Source organism: Pelmatolapia mariae, linkage group LG16_19 (genome assembly GCF_036321145.2).
Source record: "Pelmatolapia mariae isolate MD_Pm_ZW linkage group LG16_19, Pm_UMD_F_2, whole genome shotgun sequence".
In the NCBI taxonomy this organism is placed as follows: domain Eukaryota; kingdom Metazoa; phylum Chordata; class Actinopteri; order Cichliformes; family Cichlidae; genus Pelmatolapia; species Pelmatolapia mariae.
The window spans coordinates 28,862,348-28,882,790 of record NC_086241.1 but is presented as its reverse complement, the minus strand read 5'-3'; the positions used below and the strand labels follow the sequence as shown (position 1 = coordinate 28,882,790).

The 20,443-nt window shown below is 42.6% G+C and overlaps 1 protein-coding gene across 1 annotated transcript; it reads right to left on the bottom strand.

Annotated features, from left to right (window-relative positions):
- Nucleotides 1–18,647: 18,647 nt before the first annotated feature.
- On the bottom strand, nucleotides 18,648–19,604 carry LOC134644527 (olfactory receptor 2T27-like). The gene has a single exon (XM_063497617.1). The coding sequence runs from the start codon at nucleotides 19,602–19,604 to the stop codon at nucleotides 18,648–18,650; it is 957 nt and encodes a 318-aa protein (XP_063353687.1).
- Nucleotides 19,605–20,443: the final 839 nt, after the last annotated feature.

The following is a 20,443-nucleotide window of genomic DNA, read 5'->3' as shown; positions in this document are numbered from 1 at the left end:
GCAATTCAGACAACTCACATGCACGGCTATGATTTAATAGATCAACCCGCGTTAAATCAGGTTCTCTGAGTGCTTTTCTACGCAGCTGTGATGATGTACAGCTTTGGATAATTTGTGTTTTAATCTCAGCAGTCATGCCTGGAAACTCACAGTTTTTTGCTAAAGCGTTTCACCTGATTCTTGCACCGCTTTCCTGAACAGATAAATCTGATACTGCATCTTTTTCTTAGGTGCAAAGTATGCTTATAGTTTCTGTTTTGTATCTGCGTACTTGTCGCCATCTGTTGCCAAATTGTCCTAAACGTCATGCACTTTTTCACCAGCCACATGCAGCAATAATGCTCTTAATCTCGCATCTCCAGTAATATTCATTGCTGTGGTGCAGTTTTCAAACCTCTGAAGCCATTTCGTCCAGCGAGGTCCGACGGAACCGAGGTTGGTCTCTGTGTCGAAGGGTGTAAGTGGAGAAGCGTGCGCAGCCATGCTTGTGTCTCCTAAGCTCCAGTAGGGCAACTTCCTTCGTCTTGCTTTGGTTGTAGCCTTTACTCTAGTCTCCAATGTAATGTTTGCATGCCTCAAACATTAATGATAACACCTTCAGTATTTCTCAGTTCCATTCTTTAATTCTCAGGCTCGCAGCGGCAACACAGTCTGCAGCGCTAACTTGTTCCTCTAACGTTTTTCGTTATTTTTCTTACTAACCTCCTTCCGCCTTACATTCGACCTTTTCAAACTAAAATATCCGTAAACATCACAGTGGCGTGACCAGTCGCAGCGGCCCGGCACTCTCCACAACTTAGCGGCTCTTTGTACATTTTGTGTATTTTTATTTCACTTTTCCTCTGACATGCAGGAGCACATACGCAGTACAGTAAAGCTGAACTGCTTGCGGTTCTAAACAACAAAAACCTGTTTACTTTTGCTGACAATGACTGGGACTCTATCCCCCCTAAAATCCAGGGGAACACGGACTCTAACTTCACCATACCACCGCTGAAGTGGCGTAGGCGACGGAGGCACAGGAAACAGAACAGGGGGAAGACAGTGGGGCTGAGGGCTAAACTAAGAGCTAACCCACACCGATGAGAAAAAAAACAACACATTGGACCAGGTCTACACCAACACTCCAGATGCAAAGCTCTACTAAGACCACGTGACAATACCTTCAAATTAGGAGACCTACAAGTCTTCAAAGAGGCACGCCAATCTCTGCTTAAAGGCATAAAAGAAGCCAAGCGCAAATACGAAAAGTGCATAGAGGAACACTTTAACACAACTCCAGAAACATGTGGCAGGGGATGACACTTACTGGCTACAAAGACAATCACACACAAACAAACTCCCTGGACATCACCTTATCTGACACCCTAAACCAGTTCTTGGCCCGCTTTGACCAATAAAACAGGGACACCATCACCCATCCTGCTGTTTCAGAGGGGGACGACACCCCCCTCCCATCCAGCTTAAGCAGCATCAGGTGAGAGCCACATTGTGTAGAGTCAAAGTGAGGAAAGCAGCTGGTCCTGACGGTGTAGCTGGAAGAGTGCTCAAAACATGTGCAGACCAACTAGCAGAGGTTTTCACCACCATCTTCAACCTCTCACTTCTACAGTCTGTAGTACCATCCTGCTTTATATCAACCACCATCGTTTCGGTGCCCAAGAAGAACACAATGAGCTGCTTGAATGACTACCGTCCAGTTGCTTTAACACCTATAATTGTCAAATGCTTTGAGAAACTCATGTTGCACACTAAAGCTGTAATCCCTGCAGACCTCGATCCATACCAGTTTGCATACAGGGCGAACAGGTTGACAGAAGATGCTATAATAACAGCTCTTCACAGAAGCTTCTACCCACAGGCTGTCAAACATGCCGTACCTCTGCCCTGATTGAAGGTTAAACTATAATGGAACCAACATTCCTACCTCTAGCTATAAAATGTATTTATTATAGTAGCAACTGCACCTGCACCCCCCCCCCCCCCCCCCCGCCCCTTACTGAATGTGCAGTACCACTGATCACTCACTGCTACTTACATTGCACCTGCTCCTCAAAACTTAAGCATGATCACCATAATGTAAGAGATTTGTGGCTGAGTCAGAGCACACATGGGTTTGTGCAGATAAAGGCACAATGAGGAAGGTTTCTGCCAGACAAATATATCAGATTAAGAGAGCAGCTGCTAAAAGGCCATTGCAAAGCAGCAAACAGATATTTGAAGCTGCTGGTGCCTCTGGAGCCCTGCGAACATCAAGGTGTAGGACCCTCCAGAGACTTGCAGTTGTGCATAAATCTTATATTTGGCCACCCCTAACCAATGTCCACAAGCAGAAACGGCTGCCCAGAACTACACAAAGACTAATTTTCAAACAGTCCTGTTCACTGATGAGTGCATTGCAACCCTGGATGGTCCAGATTGATGCAGTGGTGGATGGTTGGTGGACAGCCACCATGTCTCAACAAGGCTGCAATGTCAGCAAGGACGTGGTGGAGTCATGTTTTGAACTGGAATCACGGGGAGAGAGCTAGCTGGCCTCTTTAGGGTCCCTGAAGGTGTGAAAATGACCTCTGCAAAGTATGTGGAGTTTCTGACTGACCACTCTCTTCCATGGTAGAGAGAGAAGAACTGTGCCTTCTGCAAGAAAACCATCTTCATGCAAGACAATGTACCATCTCATGCTACAAGGAATACCTCTGCATCATTGGCTGCTATTGGCATAAAAGGAGAGAAACTCATGGTGTGGCCCCCATTCTTCCCTGACCTCAATCCTATTGAGAACCTTTGGAGCATCCTCAAACAAAAAAAATATGAGAGTGGGAGGCAGTTCACATCCAAACAGCAGCTCTGGGAGGCTATTCTGACATCCTGCAAAGACATTCAAGTAGAAACTTTCCAAAAACTCACAATTTCCATGGATGCAAGAATTGTAAAACTGCTATCAAATAAGGGATCCTGTGTTAACTTGACCTGTTAAGATGTTTTTGATTGAAATAGCTTTTGATATCAGTAAAATTGATCTGCTAATGCTGCAAATTCAAAAAATGACCATTTTCAATTCTCTACAACCTATAAAATGTTTTAAACTCTGTGTGCATAATAATTTGGAACAGTGCATTTAAAGTTTTTTATTTCTGAAAAACATACTGTTTTTATTGGCAGTTTTGTTGAGTAACATTTGAATTATACTCTAATGGTTGATAACTCGAAAATTATTATTAGTCATTTGAATCGACTATTTAGGAAAATCAGAGAAAAATATAATTTGCATAATAATTTGGAACGTGGTGTATGTATGGGTGTGTGTGTATGTACGCATGTGTATGTAGTGTATGTATAACTTGTACATATCTTTCTTGTGTAAATGTAAAGGCCTGTTGTCATGGAACGGACATATTATAGTTGTTTAAGAAGTGTTACTACCACCTAGTGGTAACTAAGCAGAATGTCTGTTTTGTAGAGGAAGTGGTCTACAGGAAGTAGTGTTCTCTTTAGCTGCTGCAGTGACAACATTTGTAATCTGATGGCAATCTCTGCAATCCTGGTGTTAAAGTCCACAATATCGACTTCATCCGTAAGTTCCTATACATTTAATGTGTATTAGTAAGTTTTGACACTGTTTTGAGTTAGATCATATGGAGGCAGGTAGATGCTAATATTTTTTCAGCAGATGCTTCATCTGTGGTCATGTATCTTTCACTAGAGCAATGTTATTCTCCCAGTGTAATGGAACATATCTTCATTGTGTATTTTGTATTCCTTTTCTTTGTACAGTTTTACAAAAAGAGAGAGAGAGAGAATTTATTTTCATCATTAAATCCTGCCAAACACAACAAGCGGCCTGTTTCTTGGAGGATGAAGTGCTGGGAATAAAGAATGTTAAGCTAGCTGTATAGCTGAAATTACGTTGCCTGCAGCAAACTTTAGTGAGGACAGCATACCTGTGTTATTGTGTAGATACTTACGTTACATTCTCTGAGTAGATTCCCCGAAAACTTATGTCTATTTTTATCTTCTTCTCCTATCCTAAAACAAACTGAATGTAAATCTACATGCTGCGAATGGAGAGTTTGCCAAACTGTGTTTCATTGCTCTTGTGTAACAGTGACAATAAAGATTCTATTCTATTCTATTCCATTCTATTCTATTCTATTCTAGTCTATTCTATTCTATTCTATTCTATTCTATTCTAACATGCTGGGAGGAAGAGCCTGAAAGAGGAAGTAGCTGTGGTTATGAGAGGTTAAAAGGGGCATTGGGATGCCTTGAAAGCTCAGAGCAAACATGACTGTTAACCGTCTGTTTCCTCTCCCATGCGCATAGTAATAAAAGTGTAGGTTACAGCTAACCATGTCTTGTTGGGATTTAAATATATATTCTTAATGCTTATTTGCTGATTATATTGTTTTATGTATAAGAGAGGGCCAGCTCTGAGTACAGTCTGAGCCAAAAGTACTGACAGGAAACTGCATGCTTTTGCAGAGCATATGAGGTGCAGACAGAAAGTGAAACTAAGCGGAGTGTTTGATCGAAACTTAAAGTGTGCGTGACGAAGTATCAGGCTGGTTGCTGCTGCTTCAGACCTGAGCTGGCGTTTCTGTGTGCTCGGTCTCCATTCCCGGGAATGCAAAATAAAGATCATTTTTTGAGTTAGACCACTTTGAGCTTGCGTCTTTCTTCGCCGCCAAAAGAATACAAAGAACTGAATTTAATCATTTGTGCCAGTGACCCGGATTCTTTTGCGGCTGAGAGGACTAATTTGGAGCTTAAGGTACGATCTGATATGAGGCGGACAGGAGACCGGTCTAAAAAGATTTAAAGGTAGGCACAAGCCTGTTCAAAGAAAAGCAAATTTGTGCAGATTGGGTGAATTCTAAATTATCTGTTCGCCGAGTTGATGATCGTCACCGTCAAATTGGCCCAGTAGTGGTGAAATTAAACTAAATTATAAAATCTGTTAAGTAGATTTCAGGTGAAATGTCCGTGATAATTTTGGGTAATTTGGGATAAATAAAAGTAAAGTTTGGGGATATTTGATGAAAGCTTATTGTTGTTAATACTGGGGTGGATTTTTAATTGTTGTGACATCGACTCACTCAACGACGTCGACTGGGACATGTTCAGAGCAGTCGACATCAACGAGTTTACGGAAGTAGCAGTATGCTTCGTCAATATGCTAGCGGAGGAGATTATCCCCACTGCGAGAGTCACCACATTCCCAAACCAGAAACCGTGGATGAACAGATCGATCCGCACTGCAGTAAACGCCAGGACCGCCACCTACAACGCGGGTCTCGCCACTGGCGATATGAGCGCCTACAAAGCAGCCTCATACGTCGTGCGGCGCGCGGTGAGAGATGCCAAACGCCGGTACCGGGAGCGTGTGGAGTCCCGCTTCCACCAGGGCGACACACGGAGTATGTGGCACGGACTACGCACCATTACGGACTACAAACCCAGGGACACTGCGCCGATCAACGCCGACTCTGCATTCACCAATGAGCTGAACCAGTTCTACGCCCGTTTTGAGGTTAGCCAGGCGGCTAATGCTATCTACCGCCTGACTACCGAGGACAGTGACGTCATCAGCGAGAGACCAGCATCGCGGAGCATGACGTCCGAGCGGCATTGAGGAGAGTGAACACAAGGAAAGCGGCGGAGCCAGACGGCATCACCGGCCGTCTGCTGCGCTGCTGTGCTGACCAGCTAGCAGGTGTGTTCACTTACATCTTCAACGAGTCCCTGGCGAAGTCTGTGGTCCCCACATGCTTCAAAAGATCCACCATCATCCCTGTGCCCAAGAACAGCAAACCCTCATCCCTGAACGATTACCGGCCAGTTGCATTGACCTCGGTAGTAATGAAGGTGTTTGAGAGGCTGCTGAAGAACATCATCTCCTCCTCCATCCCAGACACCACAGATCCGCTGCAGTTCGCCTACCGACCCAACAGATCCACAGAGGATGCCATCCCCCACGTCCTGCACACCACCCTCAGCCATGTGGACAAGAAACAGGGTAACTATGTGAGAATGCTGTTTGTTGATTACAGTTCAGCGTTTAACACAATAGTGCCCTGCAGACTGTTCACAAAGCTCAGGGATCTGGGACTCAACAGCCGGCTGTGTGCATGGGTATTGGACTTCCTCACTGGCAGAACTCAGGTGGTGAGGGTGGGTAGATGCGTCTCTAACAGCATCACCATCAACACAGGAGCACCACAGGGATGTGTCCTCTCGCCACTGCTCTACTCCCTCTACACTTCAGACTGTGTGGCCACCCATGGCTCCAACACCATTGTGAAGTTTGCTGACGACACAGTGGTGTTGGGTGCCATCTCCAACAACAATGAGGCGGCTTACATGGACGAAGTGAAGAATCTGGCATCATGGTGCCAGGACAACCACCTCCAGCTGAACGTCGGCAAGACCAAGGAGCTGGTGGTGGACTTCAGAAGGAGTCAGCACAGAGACTACAAGCCCATTATCATCAATGGAGCTCCAGTGGAGAGGGTCCAGTCCTTCAAGTATCTCGGTGTCCACATCTCCTCAGACCTGACATGGGCTGCCCACATTCAGGTCCAGACCAAAAAGGCTAGGCAGCGCCTGTATCACCTACGACAACTGAGGAAGTTCAGGGTCTCTCCAAAGATCCTCAGGATTTTCTATACAGGCGCTGTGGAGAGCATCCTCACACAGAACATGACATTGTGGTTTGGGAACAGCTGTGTTAAGGACCAAAAAGCTCTCCAGAGAGTGATCCGTACAGCAGAACGCTGCTGCAGGATTGCTCTCCCCCCGCTTCAGGACACCTACACCAGGAGATGCCGGACTAGAGCAGCGCAGATACTGAAGGACCCGTCCCATCCTGGCAACAAACTGTTCCAACTTCTGCAATCCGGTAGAAGGTTCCGCATCATCCGGGCAAGGACAGAGAGACTCAGGAGGAGCTTCTATCCCCAAGCCATCCGGGCCCTAAACACACACACACCCGCCCTCTCACATCATCTATAATTGACTGAGACAGGAGTCTCTTCCAGAGACTCTGAACCCAAGCACAATGTACATTTCAAATTCCTTTAACTTTAAATATGTTTATATTGTCTATTCTGTAAAATAGTCAGATGTCTATTCTTATTAATGTACAGAATTCACCTGCTTGCTGCTACTACTGCACATTCACCCAATGTATATACTATATATATATATATATATATATATATAATGTCCTTCCTCTACCCCCCCCCCCCCCCCCCCCCCCTCTTTTGCACATGTCGAGGAGCGTGTCAGGATACATTTCACTGTGTGTTATACTTGTATAACTATGCATGTGACAAATAAAGAACCTTGAACCTTGAACCTTGAACGTATGTTTGAAGTTGGTGTGTTATGTGTGAGTGTGACGTCAGCCAAGAGAAGAGATTAGATTAGGATTTGGATAATTGAATACAGATAACATCATATAAATAAACTGGCGGTTAGATTCCACAGTGATGTTTTTTAAAATTATTTTAATTATTTAGGACGGGGAGGGCGTTCCCTAGGGGTGCAAAATGTTCTGGGGGTTATGCCTCAACTCTGTTCCGGACACGTCACATTGTCCTCCGGCGAGAGGGTTAGTTCGGCTGGCAACCACGAGCACTGGGGACGCTCGTTAATAGCTAGTGGTCAAGGACCACTTTTCTTGCACCATTTGACCGATAGGGCGGGGCCCCGGGCGTGACCATTTAAACGTGGCCGACAGGTAACCTTACGTAAAGCTTCAGGCGCCACCAGGATATTGGGGCGTTGCTGAGGTGGGGTTGCTGTCGAGCTGCGGGAAGCGCTTATAAATTAACATAGGGCTTAGGAATCGGGCCGCTGTCCCGGACAGATAACGGTTATAATTGGTTGTGGCTCAGGTGGTAGAGCAGATCATCTACTAATTGGAAGGTTGGTGGTTCAATCCTTGGCTTCCCCAGTTTGCATGCCAAATATCCTTGGGCAAGATACCAACCCCAAGTTGCCCTCCTATGCATTCATTGGAGTGTGAATGTGTGTGAATGTAGTTTAGTTTGCACTTGTGTTTAGAAGTGCTTGTATGAGTAGGTGTGAATGGGTGAATGAGGCATGTTGTATAGAGTGCTGTGAGTAGTCCGGGAAAGTAGAAAAGCGCTATATAAGAATCAGTCCATAATTGACCAGCAAGGTGGGTGAACCTGGGCTTAGAGGCTTTTAAATTAGTCGAAAAGTTAGGTGAACCGGTACTGAGGTTTGAAGATGTGATATGGTAATGGAAATAATTTATATTGGCAGTCAGTGGCAGTCTTTTGTTATATATATAAATGTGTGAATGTATAAATGAAGTGTAAAATTGTTATTTGGATGAATGATTAAAGGTGCACATTGTTTTGAGAGAAAAAGGTGTGGTGTGTATGTGTGTGTGTGAGACGATTATCTTTTAAGGAAGCTCAGGGAAGTGTGCAAAATGCTGATGAAAGTATTGTGTGAATGATGCTACAAAACTGAGCTGAAAGAATGGTGACGTGTGGAAAAACTGTTAATTGTCCTCAGGATTTGTGCCAAAAGAGCTCTGCTAAGCACGCTGAAGATTTTGATGTGAATGCTTGCAAATGCAAAGAGCTGAGTATATTTATGTGTGTGTGCGTGTGCGTGTACTGAGGGTGCATTCTTTTTAGATCAACACTTAGCAGAGTTACAAAGGGTTTATAGACTGTAAATATAAAATAAGAGTTTGGTTAGGTTGTAAAAACAGATGAGAATTCAGTGAAATAAAAAGTGTGTGTGCGTAGGCAAATTGCCGTGTGTGTGTGTGTGTCTGTGTCCAAGTTTGAATATAGCTTGTGAGCTTGTGATGTTGCAACATGAAAACAGAGGAATTAGAGACTGAATGTATTAAGACATAGTAATGAAAATGATGTTAAATAAATGTTTTAGTGTGTTAATACAGGTGCCCATGGACTCTTCTCAACTTGAAAACATGAGTACAGCGGTAAAATGATAGATTAACAGAATTGGGATGGAAAACAGGCCAGGCTTTGGCTTAAAGATTTGACAGCTTCACCTCTCATTCTGTCCTTATCCTGAGAAGAAGCATAAAGGACAGTCAATCTCCTGAGATAGAAGACAGACAGAGCAACACAGTGTACTTGAAGAATTAACAGCGGGCAAAAAGACAGTGCAACTGACCTAAAACACTGAAGACTCCAGCAGCAGCGTGTAAGAAAACACTTGATGGAACATGCACTCTGAATTACAAGCTGGGAAGTTCAACAGTGAGATGACAGTGTGAAAGCACTGGACAGCACTGGACACTGAGTTTCATATTTGCCATGCTGGGAGTAATCCTACAGCAAAAGACTGAAACGATCAAGAGAGAAGGAATGGAGAGAAGAAACAGCTGGTCTGGGCATGTGGTTGATCTGCAAGGCCAAACAGGAAACTGTGAGAACAGGGACGAGGATCAGTGAGAGTTGAACCTGTGCGTAATACAGTGAACGCATATGGGAAATTGGATTGAAGATTGAGACTGAACTCATGGAGGTTTAGGAATGTCCAGAACATCACAACAGAGAGGTAAAAAAAAAGAAAAAAAAGAGAGAGATAAAGAAATAAATAAACTAACAATTACATGAATGAATAGAAAAGACACATATACAGATTGTTACATGTGAAATTATTTTTGGAGAGAATCAGAAGTTTGAATCCACAGCTCAGTGCAAAGATGCATGAATTAAACCTGATTATAAAAACACATCGAGGCAATGAAGATCAGCTTACACTCAATATTAATATGAATAGAAATACAAACACGCAATGAAGACATGCTTACATTCATGAATGTGAATACAGGACATAAATGCTAAGTGGTGTAGATTTAACACACTTAAAGCTTGAAGTTGAGGAATAACTCAGGGAAGTTCCATGACAATAGAGTGATTTTTGTGAAAAGGAAAAAGTGATTAAAAGCTTAAAGTAGTTTTAGAATAGTGAATTAGAAGTGCTCTTGTGCCGATTGACCAAAACAAGTGATTATTCTAGAAAGAAAATTTAAAAAGAATTCAATAATGTGGTAATGTTTTAAAAATGCGTTTCTCTTGTCAAGGCAACTTCTTCTGTGAGGAGAGAGTATGCAAATTAGCTGAATGTGTGGCGACAAAAAAAAAGGAGAACTGAAGCTTCCTGTCTGGCTGTGAAAGAAACATGTCTGTAACTGAAAAGAATTGTTTGGTAAAATATACAATGGTAAAATATATAGGATCCAGACCAAAAATGATAAACAATAGTTTTTTCTTTTGAATGAATGCGTGTGAGTGAATGTGTGTGACTGGACTGACGATGTGGACTAAAGGTTTGACTGACTTGACACTGAGACAAAGACTGGACCAAGGTTAGGATGAATAAATGTTGACAAACAATTCACCATGCCGGCAAGAGAAAGGGGATGCTTTGCTTTGCTTTGTTTTGCTTTTGGCAGGGGCAGGAGGAGAAGAGAGAGAGGGAGACTGGAGGTTCACATTAGTTTGGAGTTGCAGACTTTTTTGGGTTGCTGATATCTGCTTTAAGAAAATTCTGTTTTATTGACTGGGTTTAGATTATGGTAGTACATTATATAGTTGGGAAAATGCCAAATGCTAAAGGGGAGAAGATGTTGGACGTTACTCATGTTACTATTAACAAAAGCAGGCCATTGTAGAAGTCAATTAAATTTTATAGAGAAAAGTAGTTACAACCAAAGTCATATTTATGAGTCACATAGGGGATTGCTAGACTTTTCAGATTAAAATGCAGTTATAGAATAACAAACACTTGTCCAAGTCACCAAGGTTTTTCCCTTTAAAACAGTAAATTATTAAAAGAGCACGATCGGTAAGGACTAGCTGATAGTGGAGGGAGACAAGAGTAAAGTAAGGAAAGGAAAAACACATATTGGTTAGCTCTGATAAATTAAAAATGAAGTTTTGTTTCTAGGCAGCTCTGAATGGAGCCAGGAGTTCAAAAAGATTCAACATGATAATTAAACTGATTTTATTCCTTAACACAGGTTTGCAGGCCTGTTTTAAATTCCTAAGATGTGGTGAAGCATTTTCAGGTTGCTCTATATAATAAATTGTATTTGATTCTTTGAGACATAAGATAATTTGAAATAAGGGGCTTTATGATCATTTTATGACTTTCTGGGTGTTTGATAATTTAGCTATGGTAAAACTTACGCATAAGTAATTGCTTTTATGCTTAAACTTAATGGATTGAAAATGTTTGTTTTCTCTTTGATCTTTTGGTAGAATAAGCGGTTATAATGCACGCTTACAGACACAAATATTATGTAGATTCATTTGTGGGGTAGAGGTGAAAAACATTTTGCTTTGTTTTTGCTTAAGCAAGCAGTAATGCAGAAGGTGTGAAAATAAGCATGCTCTGAATAGGTCGACAGGAAACATCTGGAGACTGAGACAGCCATATAGGGCAAAATGTGGTTGAGCTTGTAACTGAATGTGTGCCTGCAAAAATAACAGTTTCGTACAAGACGTGCTCGAGATGATCAGATAAGAGAAGAAGAGAGCAAGCCAGAGGAAACACATGTTTCTTAAAAGGGTGTCAAAGGTTGTTAAAAGTGTCGCTTGCACAAATATATGAAATTGGAGATTATATATATGTATAAATGATAGACCCTAGAACAATATAGGTTGAACCAAGTTTGAATAATTAAGAGAACAATTGATGAACATGATAGGTTATGGAGGCGTAGCAGGGAGAGGTGTTTTGTTTATCCTTTACAGGACATTTCAGGACCATGGCAAAAACCACGAAGGGGTTGGCGAGAATCCAGGAACCAACAGACTGAAGGGAACCAAATAGAGAAAGGGAATTCCAGAAAATGTGTTGTTTAGGAGACTAAAAGCTCGTTAGACACAAGTTATAATGGCAGCATAAAAGTAATGAAGAGTAATGAGAGGGACTTTAGTAATACAGTGGCTTGCAAAAGTATTCGGCCCCCTTGAACTTTCCCACATTTTGTCATATTACAGCCACAAACATGAATCAATTTTATTGGAATTCCACGTGAAAGACCAATACAAAGTGGTGTACACGTGAGAAGTGGAATGAAAATCATACATGATTCCAAATATTTTTTACAAATAAATAACTGCAAAGTGGGGTGTGCGTAATTATTCAGCCCCCTGAGTCAATACTTTGTAGAACCACCTTTTGCTGCAATTACAGCTGCCAGTCTTTTAGGGTATGTCTCTACCAGCTTTGCACATCTAGAGACTGAAATCCTTTCCCATTCTACTTTGCAAAACAGCTCCAGCTCAGTCAGATTACATGGACAGCGTTTGTGAACAGCAGTTTTTAGATCTGCAAAATAAAGATCATTTTTTGAGTTAGACCACTTTGAGCTTGCGTCTTTCTTTGCCGCCAAAAGAATACAAAAAACTGAATTTAATTATATATATATATATATATATATATATATATATATATATATATATATATATATATATATATATATATATATAAACAAACACCCATCTCGCACCTGCGGGCGGTTTATCCTTCAAGCTCGGGTCCTCTACCAGAGGTCTGGGAGCTTGAGGGTCCTGCGCAGTATCTTAGCTGTTCCCAGGACTGCGCTCTTCTGACAGAGATCTCCGATGTTGTTCCCGGGATCTGCTGGACCACCGTTACCTTCACCCTCCACATCCTCTCGAGCTCTTCTCTGAGCCCTTGGTATTTCTCCAGCTTCTTGTGTTCCTTCTTCCTGATATTGCTGTCATTCGGAACCGCTACATCGATCACTACAGCCATCTCCTTCTGTTTGTCTACCACCACTATGTCCAGTTGGTTAGCCACCACTATTTTGTCCGTCTGTATCTGGAAGTCCCACAGGATCTTAGCTCGGTCATTCTCCATCACCCTTGGGGGCATCTCCCATTTTGACCTCGGGACTTCCAGGTTATACTCGGCACAGATGTTCCTGTACACTACGCCGGCCACTTGGTTATGGCGTTCCATGTATGCCTTGCCTGCTAGCATCTTGCACCCTGCTGTTATGTGCTGGATTGTCTCTGGGGCATCTTTACACAGCCTGCACCTGGGGTCTTGCCTGGTGTGATAGACCCCAGCCTCTATGGATCTTGTACTCAGAGCTTGTTCTTGTGCTGCCATGATTAGTGCCTCTGTGCTGTCTTTCAGTCCAGCTTTGTCCAGCCACTGGTAGGATTTCTGGATCTCAGCCACCTCCTCTATCTGCCGGTGGTACATACCGTGCAGGGGCCTGTCCTTCCATGATGGTTCCTCGCCTTCCTCCTCTTTCTTGGGTTTCTGCTGCCTGAGGTATTCACTGAGCACGCTGTCAGTTGGGGCCATCTTCGTGATGTATTCGTGGATGTTTCTTGTCTCATCCTGGACTGTGGTGCTGACACTCACCAGTCCCCGGCCTCCTTCCTTCCGCTTAGCGTACAGCCTCAGGGTGCTGGACTTGGGGTGAAACCCTCCATGCATGGTCAGGAGCTTTCTTGTCTTTATGTCAGTGGCTTCTATCTCCTCCTTTGGCCAGCCTATTACCCCAGCAGGGTACCTGATCACGGGCAGGGCGTAGGTGTTGATGGCCCGGATCTTGTTCTTACCGTTCAGCTGACTCCTCAGGACTTGCCTGACCCTCTGCAGGTACTTGGTGGTTGCAGCTTTCCTAGCGGCCTCTTCATGGTTCCCATTTGCCTGCGGGATCCCCAGGTACTTGTAACTGTCCTCTATGTCTGCAATGTTGCCTTCTGGTAGTTCAATCCCCTCAGTTCTGACTACCTTCCCTCTCTTTGTTACCATCCGACTACACTTCTCCAGTCCGAACGACATTCCAATGTCATTGCTGTATAGCCTGGTAGTGTGGATCAGTGAATCGATGTCTCGTTCACTCTTGGCATACAGCTTGATGTCATCCATGTACAGGAGGTGGCTGACAACTGCTCTGTTTCGTAGTCGGTATCCGTAGCCAGTCTTGTTAATGATCTCACTGAGGGGGTTCAGGCCTATGCAGAACAGCAGTGGGGACAGAGCATCTCCTTGGTAGATCCCGCACTTGATGGTGACTTGTGCTATGGGCTTGGAGTTGGCCTCTAGTGTTGTACGCCACATCCCCATTGAGTTCCTGATGAAGGCTCTTAGGGTCCTGTTGATCTTGTACAATTCTAGGCATTCCAGTATCCAGCTGTGGGGCATTGAGTCATAGGCCTTCTTGTAATCAATCCAGGCTGTGCACAGGTTGGTCAGTCTGGTCTTGCAGTCTCGGCTGACTGTTCTGTCTACCAGTAGCTGGTGTTTTGCGCCTCTGGTATTCTTGCCAATCCCTTTCTGTGCCCCGCTCATGTATTGACCCATGTGCCTGTTCATCTTAGCCGATATGATGCCTGACAGGAGCTTCCATGTAGTACTGAGGCAGGTTATTGGTCGGTAGTTGGATGGGACCGGTCCCTTCTTGGGGTCCTTGGGGATCAGGACCGTCCGACCTTCGGTTAGCCATTCCGGGTGTCTCTCGTTAACTAGCAGCTGGTTCATTTGTGCTGCCAGACGCTCGTGGAGTGCAGTCAGCTTCTTCAGCCAGTAGGCGTGAACCATGTCGGGCCCTGGTGCTGTCCAACTCTTCATACTGGAGAGCCTTTCTTGGATGTCTGCCACTGTGATGGTTACTGGACCCTGTTCAGGGAGGTCGCTATGGTCTGCCCTCAGATCCACTAGCCACTGAGCATTGCCGTTATGGGTTGCGTCCTTCTCCCATATGCTCTTCCAGTATTGCTCCGTCTCCAGCCTTGGTGGTGCTGTTCTCTTATTGTTCCCTTGCCACTGAGAGTACACCTTTGCTGGTTCTGTGGAGAACAGCTGGTTTATTCTCCTGCCTTCTATCTCTCTGGTGTACCTCCTCAAGCAGCTGGCCAAGGCTGTGAGTCTTTGCTTGACAGTTTCCAAGGCCTCAGGTATGGACAGCTTGCTGTATTTCTTATGCACATTCTTTGTCGCGCCTTTCTGCATCTCCGTTAGTTGGCTAACCTCCCTTCGTGCTACTTTGATCTTGCCCTCTAGCCTCCTTCTCCATGGAGGGTACTGCCCCTTGTGGCTGTTCAACTTGTAGCCAAGCATCTCACTGATCACTGCTGCCGTATTGTAGATCAGCTTGTTAGTGTCGGTAATCGTGGTTGTAGGTATCATCCGTAGTGCTGCATTGACATCATCTAGCAGACCTTCTGAGGGTACTTCACGTAATCTTGGTAACCGGCTACGGGGGATCCAGGTTTCAAGCTTGGCCATGATCCTATCTTTCAGGTCAGTTCCTCTTGCACTCAACGATCCTTCTCCTATCGCACTTGGGGCTATGTACCCAATCTCGGGTGGGGGTGATGATATCTCCCCCCTGACCTGGCGTCCTGACTCCTCCTTGCCGTAGCATTTATGTTGTACCTCGTCAATCTCTAGCTGTGAGAGCAGTCCCTTCTTTCGAATGTTGGAACACTGAGCTACTAGTTGTTTCGCCGTCATTGTGGATGTTGGGTATCGAAGAATCCATAGGTCCCTCATCCTATTCATGTAACCCCTTCCGCCAGGGTTACTTGCATAGTAGCATTCCAACAACGCCCTGTTTTCGTCTCTTGCCCACCGATGCCTTCTTGTTCCAGTAGCCCACTATATATATATTAGGGGTGCAACGATACACAAAATTCACGGTTCGGTTCGGTTCGATACTTTGGTGTCACGGTTCGATATTTTTTCGATACAAAAAAATGTTCATGCTTTTTTAATTTGTCATTTATTAAAATTATAAATATATATTTTAACTCAAAAGTACAGTTTTTAAATTTAATGTTGCTGAAACGACAAAGTAATAAAAAACAATAAATATCTCATGGAGAAATCCCTCATCTTTGGAAAAGAGAGTTTATTACAGAGAAATGACTCTTTCCAAAATAAAAGCTATACTATACGCTTCTTCTGGGGTATACTCTCAGCAGCATATTAAACATATCAGGTCCCCATAAGGAGAATCATGTGCTAACGGCTGTCTAAATGACTCGGGTAAAGTTTGTAGCATGCGTGCTTGTTGTTTTTGTCTGCTTCCACTTGTCTTTGCACTAGGATGATGTCGGAGTAAATGTGCAGTCATATTCATTGTGTTCCCACTAGTGCTGTCAGCGTTAATCTGAAATGACATTAACGCCACAACATGGCAAATCTCCGTTAACGAGCTACCGCGGATTGCCCCGTGCGTGGGGCTGGACGGCGTCAACACGTTAACGAGCAAACTGCGCTAACGCAGTAGTTCCCACCCATGTAATTGAGCATTGCGTGGCACATCCGACATACTGTTTTACTTTTGTCCATGACGCGCTTACCTTCAGGGTCATACTTCACATGAAGACCAAAATAGTTCCAAAGGCCAGATCTGAATGAGGGTGGGGGAGGTTCAATTTGCCATGCTGCAACGAGCTAAGCTTCTGTCTTGCTAGCTTGCGCTGCGCTCAGTGGATCTGCGCTCGACAGTGCAGCCTAGGCGGAGTAGTCGAACGCAGATCCACAGCATCGTCAGAAGAAAAGTTGATAAAATATATTTAAAATTTTGTATTGTTCGATACACATGCGTACCGAACCGAAAGCACTGTATCGAACGGTTCAATATCGATACGAGTATCGTTGCACCCCTAATATATATATATATATATATATGTATATATATATATATATATATATATATATATATATATATGCACTTGAAATATGTACAAACTTGAGTGAAACTTACACATGTGCCCTATCGTTCTCCCTACTCATTGACTGACCTGCACTCACCCTACTTCACATTCTGGGCTGAGTGAGTTTTAGTTTGTTTGATTTTTTTCACCATATTTTACTTCCAAAATGAAGTTAATGATTTGTTCTAACTTTCTAAGCTTGTTTGTAGTGACTATTGAATGCTCTGACACACGGCCTTATCATATTCTGTACAGATTCCTTATTTAACACAATGATGATGACTGCTCTTGAGTTGTGTGCTTGAGTGCAGTTATTAATCACAGATGCATACTGTGCATGGGTAGGGATGGGTACCGGTGTCCGGTGCCATTATGGCACTAATGATGGAACTAATGATACATAGATGTAACAGGAACAGAACAACAGAAAATGAGAACGAGTGGCAAAATAAACTGAACCTGAACAAACTGAAAACACTGGGTCAATGACCCAGGAACCCTGACATTGTGCAGCTCAATGGCATCTGATGGGGATGACTTAAGTAGAACATTCTGCAATATGGCTGGCTCTACTTCTTTTCATCCATCCAGTCCACTGAACTGATATTTGTTCTTTATCTCAAAGTAAAACCGAAAGAACAACTGGTCTAATGAGTGGTAACTGCTGCTAACAAGTTGCTACTCATGAGTGGGATTAATGCCATTTCGTGAACATACTGTTCTGCACATTCTGTATTGTATGCTGGCCAAACATACTAAATAGCTTTGCTTGTCTGATCGGCCAACAGGGCTACCTTTCCCTCCGTACCACCTGAAGGCCGTACTTGAGAACTCTCTGCTCTCTGCTCCTTTGTGTTTTTCTTTCATAAACTTGAAAAAAACAAAACAAAACAAACAAACATAGAATGTTACAGTCCTACAAGTACACTGTATACCAGGTTCCCCTGCTTCTGAGAAATCCTATGATCTGTTTATTTTAGCTGTTTAGAATGCCTTTTAGAGTGACCTCTTTTGGTGGCCCTCCTTTTGGGCCATTCACGTCAACTCCTATTCCACAGTATTTCTGCTGCTACATCAAAAAACATTTTCTGTACAAACTGAAACACAAGTACAAAACCAAATTAACATCTATTGGGCGACCTCAGACGTCTCCATCTCCATTCCAATGTTTTGTTTCTGTGATAATGCCCTTAACTTTACATAATGAATGGAATACACTGAATGTGTTCTTGTGTTCATTCGTTCTGAAATGCCAACTCTTTGCTAAGATGATAATATTCTTTATTATTGACACAGACAGGAAAACTAACAATCTGAATTTTTAGCTTCGCAGCAACACAGTTTTAAGTCAAGAATAAAAAACATGAGCAAACAAACAAAACAACAGCAAACAATTAAATTAAAAATGCATTTAAGAAAACAGAACAACAGTGATCCCTTAAGGTGGTTTACATTTCATGGTAAAGAGAAAACCCCAGATAATATCTTATAAGTGTTTATATGTTATCACAATAGCAGTGCTTAAAGTCCATGTGGATTATGTGCATCATTATTCAAGTTATTGTTTGTTTTTTCTTGTTCAACAAAAATAATATTGGAAACATATCCCTTAGTGTGTCTAAATACAAGAGCAACTCATGTAGCCATGTGTGTATTGTATACAAGTATGTAAATAGCAGTAGAGTATATTTAAAGAAATCTGAATAACAAATACACTAAAAACAATACCCCCCTCCCCCCAAAAAATACAACCTCTATCTTAAATATATAGTATACATATACTATACAAAAATAATAGAATTCTATAATATATGTATCTCAGTCAGAGAAAAGAAAACTTCTATACTGTGAAACATAATACACACATAAACACAACAGTTAAATTAAACATCACATCTACATTATACCCTTTCAGCATGAGCTTTGCCAGATGTTGAATTTTCCTTCACAGAACAATTTCTTGAGGTGTTTAGAGATTTCTTTCATTTTCAGTCCATAAACAATTGGATTAAAGAGAGGATGATATAAAACCACTTGTAAGGTCAATATAAAACGTGCAACTTTTGGCAAATTCATTTCTAGTCGAGCTATAATTATATCATACGAACACAAACCTGAAAAGCTGACTAATACAAGCAGGTGAGGTAAACAAGTCTGTGCAGCTTTTTTCCTGACCTCCCTGCAGCTCCGATAGCATATTATAAATATTTTTGTGTAAGTAAAAAGTATGAAAAGCAAAGGAAGAAATACGGTGTTAAGTAAAATAAACACACCATATATGATATATGTTGTTCTTGAGGTGTCACAGTAAAGCTTGGAAATTGCATTATTACAAAAGATTCCATTCAAAGTAAAACTGCAAATTTTATAACTCTGACTCATTACAACTGATGGCACAAGCTGACAAGCAGGCAGAAGCCAAGCTAAACCTAGTAAAATTATGATAGTTGTTTTTTTCATGATGGTTGTATATTGCAGTGGTTTGCATATAGACACATACCTGTCATATGCCATAGCTGCTAATAGAAAGAACTCTGATCCTGTTAGAGAATAATAAATAAATGCTTGAAAGCTGCATAGTGAATGAGTTGTGATCTGCTTGTCTGATAAAAAGTCAATCAAAAGTTCTGGGTAGATATTGGTGCTAAACATAACTGAGTTCAGTAACAACCCTGCAATAAAAATATACATAGGCTCATGCAGGCTTTTCTTAATCCATATGAGACACAATATAGTTGAATTGCTGCAAAGTATTAGAATATATGCTGTAAACATGATGGCAAAATACAAAAATCTGTATTTGTTCAATTCAACATGCCCACCAAAAGTTATATATGTCACATTAAATTTATCATTCATTTCGTCCATAAAAATAAATGGTCACTAAAGCAGGCTGGATACAGAAGTCACACTGTGAGGGTTTCCTCAAAATACAGCCACTCCGAGACTGTAATTTATTTGAGCTGGACACTTCGTTACCCTCAGTGGATCTCATTAAACCCTCCATGTGAACAAACAACTTCAAAAACACTGGAGACAGGATGTTTTGATTGACAATATCTCGGTTTTCCTTCTGTGTAATGTAAATTTTATCGGCATTTAAAAAACAATTAAAAATCAGTCAAGTTAAGTTGGCGGGGCATGATTGCGGATGCCATGCAGGTGCGTCCGCCTTCCCTGCATGGCACCACAGGCCACGTCCCGCCACACCAACATAGTTGGCTAATCAGACTCAAAGAGTCAAGAAGTTTATTGTCATTTTGTATGGTGTTACCCAGCCTGAAATGAAAAACTGTTTCTCACCAGCCTCTACAGTGCAATAAACAATATAGTAAAAAAAAAAAAAACAGTTTAAAAAGAGCAGTAAAAAATGCAGTAATGAACTGATAAATAACATAAAATCTAAGGTCTAAAACAAACTCAAGTCACATTTGTTCGTAGGGGGTGGTTAAATTAGGTAGTGCGTGTATCTGGGGAGTATATTGTATGTGTATACGCGTGTGTGTGTGTCTGTGTGTAGGTAGGTGGCATTACAGTCTGTTTGTTGACCTCACAGTGTAGCTGTGTGAATAGCTAACCAAATTAGAGTCCACTGAGACCGTTCAGGAGGCCGACCCGGGGGCCGGCAGCACAAAAGTCTGAGCAGTTCAGGTAGCCGAGCAAGCCAGCAACAGAGACGAAACAGATCCAGAGGCCGACCGCGGGGA